This window comes from Haemaphysalis longicornis, unplaced genomic scaffold, assembly GCF_048455015.1.
Source record: "Haemaphysalis longicornis isolate Haplotype H1 unplaced genomic scaffold, Haemaphysalis longicornis Haplotype H1 scaffold_1, whole genome shotgun sequence".
NCBI classification, from domain to species: Eukaryota; Metazoa; Arthropoda; class Arachnida; order Ixodida; family Ixodidae; genus Haemaphysalis; species Haemaphysalis longicornis.
The window spans coordinates 183,934,165-183,949,090 of NW_027526203.1; the positions used below are offsets into that span (position 1 = coordinate 183,934,165).

The 14,926-nt window shown below is 46.7% G+C and overlaps 1 protein-coding gene across 3 annotated transcripts in view; it reads right to left on the minus strand.

Annotated features, from left to right (window-relative positions):
* Positions 1-14,926, minus strand: part of LOC144139959 (rap guanine nucleotide exchange factor 2-like) — a 583,152-nt gene that overhangs the window by 541,740 nt on the left and 26,486 nt on the right. For all 3 annotated transcript variants that reach the window (XM_077672185.1, XM_077672182.1, XM_077672201.1), the window contains exon 3: positions 8,841-8,924. In XM_077672185.1, the coding sequence (XP_077528311.1) occupies positions 8,841-8,924 (84 nt within the window). The remainder of the gene's footprint in view (positions 1-8,840; positions 8,925-14,926) is intronic.

A 14,926-nucleotide genomic window follows, 5' to 3' on the forward strand; every position in this document is an offset into this window, starting at 1 on the left:
CTCGAATAACTCCGTTCATGGTATCATCCAAGTTCAAACATGACGTTAAAGGGATTGGCTAAGCCACATCATGTGCCCACGGGAGCGGAGAGCAATATCAAAGTGCAAACTGGGCCTTTTGCTTTTCAATTCTACGCCAGTGTCAACTTGCAAATGCCCACTGAAATGGAAGAGGGAGGGAGAGAGATGACTGTAGGAAAAGGATGAAGCAAAAAGCATGGGTTTGAAGCTTAATCAAAGAACTTCCATACTTGGAATGGGTATATAGGGGCACGCCCGCAGAGGTGCTTTGGAGAACGCTTTATGAAACATGCATTGCAAATAGAGAGCAGATGCAGATTTCTTGTTTCGCCTAGCAAGATAACCAGCACCCTTGCATTCAAGGGGTGAGTATAATTGCGCTTAACGCCTCGCGGAATTTTTCCGGACTCTAGTCTTTTTGTATCGCTAAGCACGATTCTTGCAATTCTAACAAGCCGGTGCGACGCGTTGATCTTGCACCTGCCAAAAAAGGAAAAAAAAAAAAAGAACTAGATCTGACCGAATGATTATCATTCCCGTTTTGGGAGCAGTTGGGCGTGGGTTTGATTCTTACCACTAGCTACGCACCTTATGCATAAGAAATACGGGATAAAAGTGTTTCTGCACGCATGTACGCACAAATATATGAGGTTGGGGCAGTGTTAAATAATTTCATGTCTAACCCACCCCCCGTTTGCCAGATCATAGCGCACATTAAAAGACCCCAGAGGTGTCATAGATTCAAATTTATAACGTGAGGATCAACTTAATGAAGCAACATACGAATTATAATGTGTGCTGTAGGCTGCGGAATAAAAACTTCCCGCTAAGGTGGTGTAGTCACTGAAACGTTGCGCTGTTTTGTAACACGTCGCCCGAAATAGATCTCGAGAGAATGCGCGAGATTTCGCTGCATCAAAAATACACTTTTCGTCTCTTCCCGGAAAGTTCTAAAAGCCACGTCACGTTCCTAGTTTGGCGAGTTACTGTATGGTCGAATAAACCAACGTAAAGAGCAGGAAGGCGATTGGAACTGGGGGTCTGTAATCGTTCCTCCTTGTTTAAGCCGTTTGTTTAAGCCCTGACCATCAATGCGATATCGACCGCGAAGGATTTTTTTCGATGGAGATTAATTGTTAAAGAACGCTTGTCTAAAAAATGTTCGGTGTCCGTTAAAGAACACCAAGAGGCAAATTGATGCGCAGGTCATTACTAGGGTGCGCCTTATATTCGAGGTGTAAATATGGCTCCTTAAACCTCCAGTAGGAGTTTTTAATTGCACGTCAATGCCGCCGCAAATAAACAATAGGACGCTCATCTGACAAGCAGCCGGCTGGGTGCCGACTGCTGGCTGATCAATCGGCGCAGCTTCGAAGAGTGAAAACTTTCGGGTTGTAACACACGTAACCGAAATGACGGAAGCCGCATTACAAGTTTACAAAAAACAAAAACTGCGAGTCGAGGCACTTCGCAGGACCGCGGGAAATACAAGAGCCGGTGATTAGAATTTCAGTGCTCAATTATTGAAGTAGTTCAACTGGACGAAGAGTCTTGTTAACATCCACACGTTTGCTTCAGCGTTCAAGACCAAGCAGCTTAACCCAATGGAAGAGAACGCGGATGCAAATTTACGCCAATTCGCGAAGCACTCGGCGAATATTTAAGGAGTCTGACGCTTTGAAGGCAGCAGCGAAAGCCCACGAGAGGGCTCCAAGAATAGTCGTGGATGGCCGCCGTAATCTCTCGGGGTATTCAAACAGCGGCGAGCAGTCAGCCAGTGCGCGCCGTATGATAGATTAGGCGTACAAAGGGCGTAAACCTGTACAATTTTACACAAGCCAATTATACATGTGCGCCGAGGTACTCGGCGTACGGGCTCGTATACTGCTGACTCCATTAAGGAAACTCGCGCCCGTTCTCCGTCCCTCGCGAGTGTGCTAGCGTGCAGCACTGGCGCGGGGGTTATTTCTGGGTCGCCAAGCCGCAACTTATCGGCCGGGCCTTGGCCTATTGACGAACATCCGTGACAGTCGAGCGGTTGTGAAAGGAAGCGCGGCGCGCTAGCACCAGCTGCGTCTTCAGGGCGCCGCTGTTCGCCACGCTACGCTACGCGCGCGCAGGTGGCGCAAGTTCCGAAGCACACTTTTCTCAAGAGGTTGTCCACGGTGTCCTTCGGATTGCAAGCGCATATCGTTATGCCGTACACCACACCCCCCTTGTAAATGTTTGCGGGCGGGAGTGAACTTGAGGAGGGAGATTTTTTCCGAGAAGTTTAAGGCACGAAGAGCGAGAGGAAAAAAAAAAAAAACGTGTCAATGGATGGGCGTTTCGAGGATGTTCCGCGGCCTCGCCCATATCAGTGGCGTGTTCAAAACAGGACCGACTCTTGCCACGTGTACTGATAAAAGATGTATAATAGCAGGCCTATTTTGTAGCCGTACTTGAATCTTTTAGGTTATGCTGCTGAGCACAAGGACGCTGGTTCTATCCTCGCCATGGCGACCGTTTTTCCGATAGAGGTGAAAAGCGAAAATCTCCGTATTTCGGCACATGTTAAAGACCCCCAGGTTGTCTGTATTTTTCCCTAGCCCTCCATTACGGCGCTCCTCATAGCTCAGGTCTAGTGACGGCGCGTAAGGCCCCAAAAATATGTCTTTTTTTTAACATGCGCGGAAATGTCGTAGACAAGGACGTTTTCCTTTTTCGCCCGCACCGAAGAACACCCTGGAGTCCAAGAATCGAACCCCCGACTTCTGACCGGGTTACTTTTCCGTGAATATCTTTTACACCTTCGCTAGTGGATGAGGGTTAAAAGCTTCTCGAGGAAAAATCTAAATGTTCCTGCACGGGAGAGTGTCATTTAGCTTGATCGAAAATATGCAAACCCTTGAGCCAGGTATTGAATTAGCATTCTTCAATATAGTGAGGGACAATTTGACATCCACCTGCGATGCAGCCGTACGGCTACAAAAGAAAGCTATACAGCTTTCTCAGAAACTTCGCTGTTGGATGTCAAATATTCATTCGCAGAAACTTACCCCACCTGGGGGATTTATTTAAACCGGTCCAGCAACTGGCGTACGCAAGGAAAGGGCAGGAATGAACGACGCTCTCTGCTTATCATCGAGTAACGACTACATATAGCAATTTTTGTATCGCATGCCACGCAACACAATGTCTGCTCTCACCCCAGTCAGACGATCGTAAGAATTCGCAGAGTCGCAAGAGATATTCGACAGATCGGCCGCACAATTGCCATTCATTGAGTTCCTGGCCATTACGGGATACCGGGAAACGAGGAGGCACACAAGGTAGCACGGGAGATGCTTCCCAACCCCGATAATTGCCAAATGTCTCCGTCTGACCGACGAACCTCTTCCCCGCTCTCCAAGCGTCGACACCTCCCTCTTCGGAGCTTCTGCCTGACGAGTTGGAAGAGGAAGGTTACGACTACGACGAATGTATAGCCAAAGTAGGTGCTGAACGACATGCAGCGCTTCGACTTCGTCTACCCTAAGAGAATAACACTATCCCATCAGGTTATAATGGGTGGGCAACGGTCCCTAATCCGACGTGTTCGGACGAACACAGCCGTGACGCCGCACATCATAGCCCGCTTTCAATTACGACCCTGAGATGGTATCTGCAAACTGTGTGAAGAATCTGACAGCCAACAAGTTGCTGACCTGAACCCCCTGAACCATTTGCTATGGAACTTCCCTGCCCTGCAGGACCAGCGAACCCAGGCCCATGCTCTTGTCCCTCATCAAGTCAGGCCACAAACAGTGCGGGAGTGAACCCAGCACGAAGGGTCTACAGAGTACAGGAAGATGGTCCTACACTCCCTTCTCTTCTACATTCGAGAGGCCGGCACCACATTTAACCGGGACACTTACTTCCCCTCCCCCATCTCCCACTCCGGCGATGGCCGAGGTCGAGGCTCGGATTCTAATTATGCCTAATAAATATGTCAAAACAACAATATCCACCCATTTTGCAACTTCCCGGAAGAAAAACAATGAACAAATTAGATTCGAAAGGTCCTGTTTTGTGCTGCCACGGCATACTGAAGGTTCTTTTTTTTTAATATAGTTTTCGTAAGCACCATTTGTTTTCTCCCTTTTTTATTTAGTTTTTTTCCTTTCATGTCCACCCTCCTCCTTTTTTTCACAGTTCGCCCCACCTCCCCCGAAATGAAATGAATGAATGAATGAAACTTTATTGACACAAGGATGGCGACTCGGCCAACCGAAATGAAAAAAAAAAAACATCATACGGACGCCACTGCCATGGGCGTCGGCAGGATTTTGTCTTGAGGGGGGCAAACTCATTGCATTGAGGGGGAAGAGGGAGAGGGCGAAGGGGCAGGGCAATTTTGTTGGGCCGGCTTTGGGGGGAGGGGGGGGGCGCAAGTGCCCCTTTTGCACCCCCCTGCCGACGCCCATGGCTACTGCCAGCCACTGCGGCGGATTTCATGCTGAAAGAATTTTATGAGATATGGAAAGTGGGGGGGAGGGGGGAGGGGTCGGGGTTGTCCACAATTTTGTTGTCGACGTTTCTGGTCTTTTTTATAGCGTTTATTTTGCCACAGGGCATAGATGAGGGAGTATCAGGCTATGACGAGGAAAGTTGATCAAATGAACATGAAAATGTCCGCTTCGCGGATGTAGTCCAGGAGGGAACAGCGATGAGGCCCATCTATCCCCGCAGTGTATGCAGTCACGTCGTCTACGCGGAGGCCCGTCGCAGCAAGATATCGCATGGTGCCCGTTATAAACTTGGTCAAACGAGGAGCACAATGCGGGCGGAAACAACTGCTCATATTTTTCCTGAGTGTTTGCTCTCCGAACCTATGCTGCTGAACAACATCCCTCGTCTCCCGCAAATTTTTTTACTCTCCTAGGCATAAAATTTTCCCTTTTCCCGCCATTTATACTTTATTTATTTATACTTCTCCGGGCGGATTACTCCCAGCAGCGGTCCGGGAAATGCTGTTTCCCCGCTCTGCCTTTGTCATCTGGTCGCGGTTCAACCCCGCCTGTATAAAATTTCCTCCCATATACTTGCCTGCACCGATGATTCTCTTTCTCCGCAAGATGTCTTTCCCCGCTCTTTTCTTCGCCTCCACCTAGGAACTGTCATTTTTTTACCCGCTCCTGTGCATTTTCTTCGAAGAACTCGCTAGATCATTCCCTCTGCTCATTTTTGTTGCACAATGGCGCTGTTCCCTTTTACCGCTGCTTACATCGGCATCTCTATTGCTGATTCGATGTGCATGACATTTCTCCCTCGATATCATACGGCCACCGCTGTAACGACAGCCGCCGTTGCGGACCCCCGGGGTGCTAATCAGAGTATACATGAGGTGTCATTCACAGTCTAGTTCCCGCCAACATTACAGACCGCGGTTCTGCACTGACTAGCGCCAGCGCGAAATGGGTCTACAAGTGACCGAGCGCGCAGTCAACCCCCCCCCCATTGGGTTTCTGTCCTGCTCCTGTCCTCTTTCTACCAAATGCCACCAACCCATTCGTAGACAACGTAGCGACGGCATGGCGCCACTTCTGCGGATCAGAAACGCCGGCTCGCGGCGGCCGGGTCTCTCCGAAAACGTCGGCCACACACGACGGACGGGCTCGCACCCCCGAGTGCGCGCAGCTGCGGGTATACGTGGTGCGTGCCGCGGTGACGCACGTACAATCCCAGCCTCCGCTGCTGCGCCCCTGTGCGGCCGAACAAAGTACAGCCTTCGGTCACGCCCTTCAACGAGCCCGTCGCGCGCGGTTGTTTCTCTGTATATCAGGTCGCCCTTCTTCTCAATATGTGGACCAGCAGAAGCAGACCCCACGTAGTTTCGAGAGCCACGCCGATCGAGGCCCTGCCCTCAAGGCATGCGCAGTCATAATGATACCCTGACGTTGAAGGAAAGGCACGTTGCCAGTGTGTCGTGCGTATATTTATACACGCCAATCATGCACACAGTCCAGCGAGCAGCAACCTACAACAGTCGCCTTCCATGCCAGGCCCGGTTGGTTGCGTCAAGGACGGGTTGGTTTTTATGCGCCGTTGCCCTGATAGCTGATTGGTGGACAGCCCACAGCAATGAAAAACGCGCACAACTGATACCACGGCGAACCGAGGGCTGTGTAAATTGAGGGTGGGGTGAATCCGTGCCTCACTTTTCAGACCAGGTCAATTCGCAGTGCATGCCCTTTGTAACACGTCGCCCGAAATAGATCTCGAGAGAATGCGCGAGATTTCGCTGCATCAAAAATACACTTTTCGTCTCTTCCCGGAAAGTTCTAAAAGCCACGTCACGTTCCTAGTTTGGCGAGTTACTGTATGGTTGAATAAACCAACGTAAAGAGCAGGAAGGCGATTGGAACTGGGGGTCTGTAATCGTTCCTCCTTGTTTAAGCCGTTTCGTGCCCGTATTCGCGCACGCACCAGTTTTGTGCACGCATCGGCACTAAGGCTGAACTCTCTCTCTCTCTCTCTCTCTGGTAGGGTAAGTTTGGTAAAAAAAATTCTTCAGGGGAAGCATGGTTTGCCCTCAGCAGCGAGAGAAATGAGGAGGAGAAAGTGTACAGGTTTACGAAATTTTGCGGTTAAGAAGACAGGTCCTTTTATTCATTCAAACTAGCTATGAAATAGTGGAAACTGGATACACACGAGAAATGGAATTTATGAGTAATTTTAAGTTGCAACTACGAATTAAAGGTAAAAATTAAGTCAATCACAAAATGCTAGGCGATGGAACGCGATAGGTACCCCCCCCCCCCCCCCTTCCCTCAAAAAAAAAAAAAAAAGCTCGCTGAAAGTTCAGAAAAAGAATGCAGTCATGACTACGAATTCTGCAAGTTTTAGTCAAAACAAACAAAGAAAAAACAGCCAAGCCTGTTTGTATTACGTCTGCGCGCTGCGCAGTCGCCAAGTGGAACGACTGTATATAGAACAAGTTGTTTCGAGAAAGTTTTCAATCTCGCGAAACAGCCAGAAACTTTAGTCTAGAATTTTTCGTATAAAGAGCGACATTCCCCAGGAAGAGAACCCTGGCTAGGTATGGCAGTTGTACTATACTCGGGTGAAGACGTTTGCGGCTGATCCCTCTATGTCTTCAACTGAGCTAAAATAACATGTAGCGCTTACATGATCGTAAGCGACCGTGAAAAACAATGAAGCAAGGCGAGATATTCCTGTTAGCTACATTACGTGGTGCCCGGACGCACATATGGCTCTGCTTTTTCTCAAATCCAAGTTTGGCGCTTTGTTGACGGTTTTTTCAGAGCGAAGCTACGGATACGACGTCCGCCGAAATATTTCGTGAATGTCGACACACCTACGCCCCAGAAAAAAATCAACACACACACACAGAAAGATATATATATATATATATATATATATATATATATATATATATATATATATATATATATATATATATATATATATATATATATATATACATAGGTGCGTGCGTGCGTGCGTGTGTAACGTCATTTGCGCAACCATATTGTCAAGAAATACCGCAGCCGGAAATGAATCCAAAACACATTTGGCAAGCTCCATAATATTTTTGTCGCCCAGCCATCGTGCCGGTTGACTGTCGTCTGTAAACGAGGTGGAGTGGGGAAAAAACAAAAACTCCATCTTTCCCAGCTCACACTTCCTATTTCCGTCATTCCACGGTTTGGCTTAAGCTTTGTCCATCGTGCTCAGTACTGACCGTCAGCGGGCACTGAAAGCGTTTTCTTTCTTTTTTGTAAGAGTACAACTTTACTGCTAAGTAGTAACAGCAGAAGACAACCTGCTTGCGCGCCGAGTTTACAGCGTTACGACGTCTTATATTTCCTAATTGGTTGCCGTGTCGTTTCCATATTCCACTGAATCTCGCGCAGTAGTGAGTTTCTTAATCCATAACCGAGCCTTCGCGTATCTCCTCATTCGGACAAGCGTGCGTCTGAGTGTGAAAAATGTGAACAGGCACCCTGTAACTGCACTTCTCGCGGGGTTTAGCCCCGAGGGACAAATGGCAAGTTGGGTGTCTGCTTCCTCCATCTTGTTTTGCCCCGCGCACAACTGCGCTGCACTCCGCGTGCGAAAAGCACGGCGGGAAGCGGGACGTTCAGGCTGCAGAGCTTCCAAAGTGAGGCAACCGGCGGACAAGGACACCCAAGAGGCGTTCACGCACGCACATCGAACAGCGGTGTGGGTGAATGGAGGGCGGAGCGTTTATGAACAATATGAGCGCCGTTTATGTTTATGAGCGCCGTGTCCCGTCCACTTCGTTTGTCCTTGTTCCTTTCGCGCTTACTTGCCCGACTTTATGAACAAGGAGGGTAAGCAGCGCCTCCCACGTGCAGCCACCATTGGACGTCGCTTCGATCTCGCGCATTTTAATTACCATTATAACGGACTAGGTGTAGTGCACCGGGTGTGTATTCTCCCTTTTTGGGGAACCAGAAAATGCGGTACCGCAACTGTGGCACAGAGCTTTATTCAAGGACGGCGCTGAGCAGATATTTGGGCAGGGACAAAAAAAAAAAATGGTTTTGGAACCTTCGTTAGAGTCGGCAAGTTCGGGGCCACACGCGCATTAACACCTACGACGTTGTTATAACCTACGATTATAACCTACGACGCGCATTATAACGACGTTGTTTGCATCCTCTGAAATCTGGCGTAGCGATCACAGTGACCGGCGCCCCACTACAGCATACGCCCACAGAGAAAAGCGGGCTACCAAAGGCGTGGGCTTTGTATACAAAGGGGCCTTTGAAATGAGGAAAAAACAACAACTAACATTCTCTACCACTTACCTGCTCCTTGGTAGAAACATGGAGCCATTGATGAACACGGATCCGGAGAGGAGGATGTACCAGCATTTGCTGAGTTCCCCACGGCTGCGAAAAGTAAAAATAAAGAAAGATGCATGAACGCGAGTGAGGAAATGAGGGAGACAAGGAGAGAGGGAGCGGAGGGACAAAATTCAGCGGCAGGAGGTTAATATCAGAACAAAAAAGACCACGGATTACAGTAATCCTCCTCCTATTACATTTGCGTCGTATCCACTGCATGCGAGCTACTATCATGGGCATCTATGCATGGCAAATCAACGAAATAACCGCGCACGTGTTCCTCAGACGGGGTCTTAAGCAAAAGTTGTTTCACTAAGCCGCAACCACAGTTTTGGCAAGTCACACCAAGCGTTAAGTACAAATAAAAAACAGACAGACACGCGATACGGAACCAACGCTTTGGAGGTTCAATACTTCATCGTACATTTCATTCGCGGACCAATAATGCAGGAGAACGACATATCTAGTTTTTTGGTTTTTTTTTTTTTTTTCAGAAACGTCAGAATCAAAGAAAAGGGGTACCATAGGAGGAACATGAGACGTCTATGCAAAGCACGAAACCACTCTTAGGAATCACCAACGAATGATCAGACGTTCGAACCAAGTCAGACCACTACGAAACAGGATCTCAAAATCAAAACGACAATATGTTTCGCATAACGAAATCTATCTTTTGTGACGCGGCGCAGTACAGTTTAATCACGCCGAAGACAAACTTCCACTAATTGCGAAACTATACATTCTATTAAGGAGTAATATGATTTCACAAGTTTATTAAGCAGCAGTGACAGCCTGCTTTCTAGTGTTTGCAGGTCTTACTTCGGTACGTTTTCATGCTCTACAAAGTGACATCTATTGTCGTCTATGTTTAGTGCGATTTTATAACATAGCTGGTTTCTGGAGAAAAAAAAATATGCTGGAAAAATCGCCCTGCTGTAACGAAATGAAAATTGTATTGCCTCATTCAATGAAGCCTTATATTGCTGTACCATCATCACTGGTGAAAGTTTCGCCATCTCGATAATCTCTAAGCTCCGCTCAGGTCGACATCCAATGTTTTAAGTTTTAGGGAAACTTAGTCTTAAGTGTAATGAATACCAACATTGAGAGGTTATTATTCCTTGTAAAAATATGCAACTTAGTATTTTCCTGTAGCCAAGAGCGTGAGTCTGCGCCTTTAGCGATCGAAAGAAAAGGTAAAGGCGGCGCACCCGAACACATTTGGCCGGGAGGTTTACGCTCAGGCATGGCGCCTTCGTTTGAAATGTTCAGAGATGGATAGCTTTAAATGATATCTGAATTAGAATTCCGTTACTATAAAATTTGCTACAAAATAAATAATTAAAAAGCCCCTAATAGATTACAGGGTAGCTGTGATACTTATCCGTAGAAACACTACCACGAATAAAACACGAGTTGTCGTGGAACTCTGCCTCAGAAAATAGTTTTATTATAAACCAAATTGACGCCCCATAAAACAGTCATTCAGCAAGCACTAGATCATTGCTTACGCATTTTCGAAGCAAACTTAGAAAAAGCCTGACAGAATAAAGAAAATTAAAAGAGAATTAAGCAAAAGAGATGGTGTGGGCAGCCGCCGCCTGTAGCCACACAACACACCAACGTGGCTCCTAGAGAGACACCACAAGCCAGGGCCTGCTGGCACTGTAATTTTCCGCATATCTCGAAACCTTGAAGGCACACACCGGATAGTGAAATAGCTATTCATAGATGAGCGCGTCTTTTTCCGAGCAATATGTAAGGTTTGCTTCTTCGCAGCGCTTCTAAACCTGGTGGTTAAGCTCGCTGCATGTTGATTTACCGATTGATCATTGGTTCTTGCTGCATGTTAAATTAAGAAACCAAAAACTTACGGTATCATTGACACTTGCTATAAATGCATGGAAAACATTGTTTGTTAAAGAAAAACTAGCGGCCTCTTTCTTGTACTTTATCAGTTCAAAATGTTCGGATTTATATGACATCCGAAGCCGAAGTGCGCCGTAGTGGCGTCCATTAATAATTCCAGATTACTCGCGCTTCTCATACCTTTGAAGACGTCATACGAACACAGTCGTTGATGTGTTTCCTCTATATCATCAGTAGAAGCTCCACGCTCATAAATTGAATTTTCACCCTCAATTAAAGCAGTGGTGTGTCTTGCCACCGTGCAACAGAAGCGGGTGTATTACCTCGGTTACATTTAGGTTAGTTCGCCAGGACGAGTACGACAAGCAAGTGAGCGTGGACCCGACAGTGGTAGCGCAAAGTCAGTTTGAAAGCGGACGTATACCTGGAATTACATTTCCAGCGCTGTCCTGAATATTATAGCGCGAGGTGAATTCTGTAGAACGAGATTAAAGAGTGGGTTACATGTGTACACGTGACTCTTTTGTGATATCCGCCACTACCTGCATCTCAAGGGTGGTGTGTTCTATTAAAGCAACCTAGTGAACCGATTTTTAAAATTTATAGCACTGAAGGCTGATGCACCTGCTTACACAGCTTTACTTTCAGTTTATTCATATTTGTTTCCTTTCAGCTCCCTTTTTCGACACGCACACGAACAAAAATATCACCGGCAGTTGAATGGGCGCGTTGAGTTCTAGAACAAAAAAGGCAAAGAAACGCATGAGGGTAGGCTATTTAAATAAACGACACGACCTCTTTGTATCACTTAGCATTGCTTCTATAGTCGTAGGAACTGCCCAGCATCCAGAACCAAAGGCAAGGTTGTCATTAGGGGAACTCCGTTTTCATAATTAATGATCTCATTATTTTTTGCGATTTGCTACGGGCAAATTATATTTATGGGTAAAGGATGCGAGAAAGAGAGCGACGAATGGCACGGCGAGAGAAGGTAGCAAGCCTTAGCAGCAAAAGAAAACGGAGCACGAAAGATTCCTATTTAAAAAATGAAGAAAAAAAATGAAAATGCACCTATGAACAGTCAAGGTAGCAAAAAAGACATTTAAATGAAATTAAGAGAAGAGGGAAAGAGGTGGCGGAAAAAAAAAGCGCGAATTTCGGCCGTAGCACGGAGCACAAGCGTACAAAAAGTCGAATCGCACCGGGTTAGTCAGGGATATAGTACTGACGAGGTTGAAATAGCACAAAAGGTTATAAAACTTCATTAATACCCTGAGGTATTATTTTAAAGCCCAATTTTCCCACCCAGGAAAGCCAAAATTATTTCGCGTTCTTTTCAAAGTCTTCTCCTCGCAAGGAGGCTTCACCTTACCACCAACAGGAATGGGGGAAAGCGCGCGTTAGATGCCCTTCAGGGCTTCGATTACGACGTAATTAGGACTGTTTATCAAGATAATAGGGTGCTTGTGACATGGGAACAGAAGAAATGCACACAGCAGTTCAACACCCATCGATTGAAACAAGGATGCCCTTTGAGCACAATAGTGTTAATTCTGTACATGGCAGGGTTAGGAAAGAAAATGGAAGAAAGCCAGTTGGGGTTTAACTTGACGCACATCAGGCAAGGCAAAGTGGTGGAACAACTTATTTCGGGAATGCTGTAGCGGACGACTTCGTTATTTCAGCTGATAACCAGAGATATGCGCAAGTGCACATTACTACATGTTGTCGAGAGGCCACAGACCGCGGGTTAAAATTTTTCCCTGAAAGGTCGGGAATAATGGTTTTTAACTACACTAGCCCCGACGGAGGGCCAATCGGGCATGGTGAAATACCTACAGCCAAGAAACACACAGATTTGTCAGTGGGGATAAGCGAATTGAAATATTATGTAAAAACTCACGAAGAACTTGAAATTTAAAGGAAAGCGAAACGCGGCTGCAATGAAGCATATATCTCTGTGAGAGCATAACAAATAGGAAGTAGTACGAGGACTTGGGAAAGGCAGAATGGTTCCGGCCCACACATTTGCGAATGCAAAACCATGCTTAAAATCAGACCAGCTATCATGCCTAGAAGTAAGCCAGAGAAATGCAGGCCGTTTGGCATTGGGCGCGCGCATAGTAAAACAACTAGCGAAGCAGCGCAGGGAAATGTGGGCTGGGCGTCGTTTGAAGTTTAGGAAGCTCAGAGCGAGATATATTTTGAGGAGAGGGTAACAGCCATGAATCCACCTAAATGTACAGTCAAAGTGTTTAGGTACATCTGCATGAAAAGCGTGGACCCGCTGTGGCTAAGAAAGACTAGAAGGCAAAAGGTAACATATGTACAGAACAGTGAGAATAAAGGCAGCCAAGGCAACCAAAAAAGAAGCGAGGCAGTCAGAAACTAATACCCCTGCTACACTGGGGTCTAAATGTCATTTGAACCAAATGTCATTTGACTCAAATGCCAAGTTGTGCTGCTACACTAGGTTTTCAAATGCCATTTGGCTCAAATGACATTTGAGCCAAATGAGCACCGAGAGAGACATTTAAGATTTCAAATGCCATTTCCAGCACTCTCGGACGCAGCGTCTTCGATCGGCAATAAAAAATATAATACTTCCGTACGTAAAACAAACAAAATATTGTTTTTTGTGGAACTTTGTTCACTGTTTATTTACTTAAAATACGAAATCAACGTATTTAATTTTCATACTCTCAAAACCAGTGGGTCAGTTGCAAAAAAAAAAAAAAACCAACAACGCAAACAGCCACCGCGTTAGAGTCAAAACTGCTGTCTCTTCTAATTTGATATCATTTTACTGCCTCAGACTGCTCCTAAGTTTGATTCTTGTATTAGTGTACGAAAACGGAACGTGGCAACAACAGCGCCACTACAGCACAGCGACCAGTTGTGAAAGCTTTTAAATGCCATCGAAATTGTAGTGTAGCAGGGCGGATTCCAAATGGCATTCGAAGCAACCCATTTGAGTCAAATGACATTTGGTTCAAATGACATTTGGACTCTAGTGTAGCCGGGGTATAACAAATAAAAACTGTGGTTGATTTCTCTGTCATTTCTCTGTCTGTCATAGGAATCGGTAAAACACGAAAGTGAAATGTGCAGCGAAATCTGCAGCTGAGCATGATTTGGGGGTCGGCAGCTGTTTTGTGGGTGTGCTTGGCGAGCAACGTCCTGCTGGCGGGTCGCTTTGGCAAAGGTGTATATACTGGCGTCATTTCCGTGACGGATAGGACGTTAGTGGAATCTTCGTGTATCCCGGCATAAAGCACTTTCGTGTCAAAATATAAAACCCGAAATCGAACACCCCTAAGTATAACGTACAGAGCGCAACAGCCTTATCTATAACACTCGAGCGGCGTGCCGCGGGCTGCACCGGCGACGCCTATCGGTGGCACCGATGCGACATCGGGTTCGAGATAGCGTGCATGTGCGCGTTCGCGGCCACCCTGACATGATCAGCTTGTCTCTGTCGGCGGTTTTGGCCGCCGCTGTTACAGAGGATGCTCTGGCCGCCGGGAGTGCTGTCGGCGGCACCGCTCGTGAGGCGCGCGCAGAGCGGGCGCGCGCGTCGCTGCTGCGTCACTGTTACTGCGCTCGGAAGAAACTGCCGCGTCATGGTTCTGCCAAACAGCTGCATGTAATGGCGCGTTGTGGGCTGTGATTTTATGCGCCGGTTTGGTAGTTGTTCGACGGCGGCGACGGTTTGATTTCCTCGAGCGGCTTTTATCGTTCCAGTGGTCATGCTTTGAGGTCAATGGCCGCGCGCAATGAACGGCGAGTGAGCGGAGGGTCGTGCGGGATGATGTTTCGTATCTCGCATAGAGGGAAAAGAGCTGCTGGAGCACAACATTGTTATATTGATAACTTTATTATATGATAAAATGGATCAATCTGATCAGTGTAACTTAGATAAAGAGAAAGTTTGTGTCTAATCATTCCGTCGACCTTCACAGCCCTTGAGCAAAAACTGCCAGTCATCAGGCGTCGTATAAAAAAGCCCCTGGACGCCTCCAGCGAATTAGAGGAAGTTAGAGCGAACCAGAGAACGATTTAGAATTAGGCGATGACACTGCGAATTAAGGAGGATGAAAAAGCGAATTAAGAATAATACTAGTGAATTAAGAGACATCAAAGTTAAATAACCGGAACAAAAGGAAATTAAAAAGACA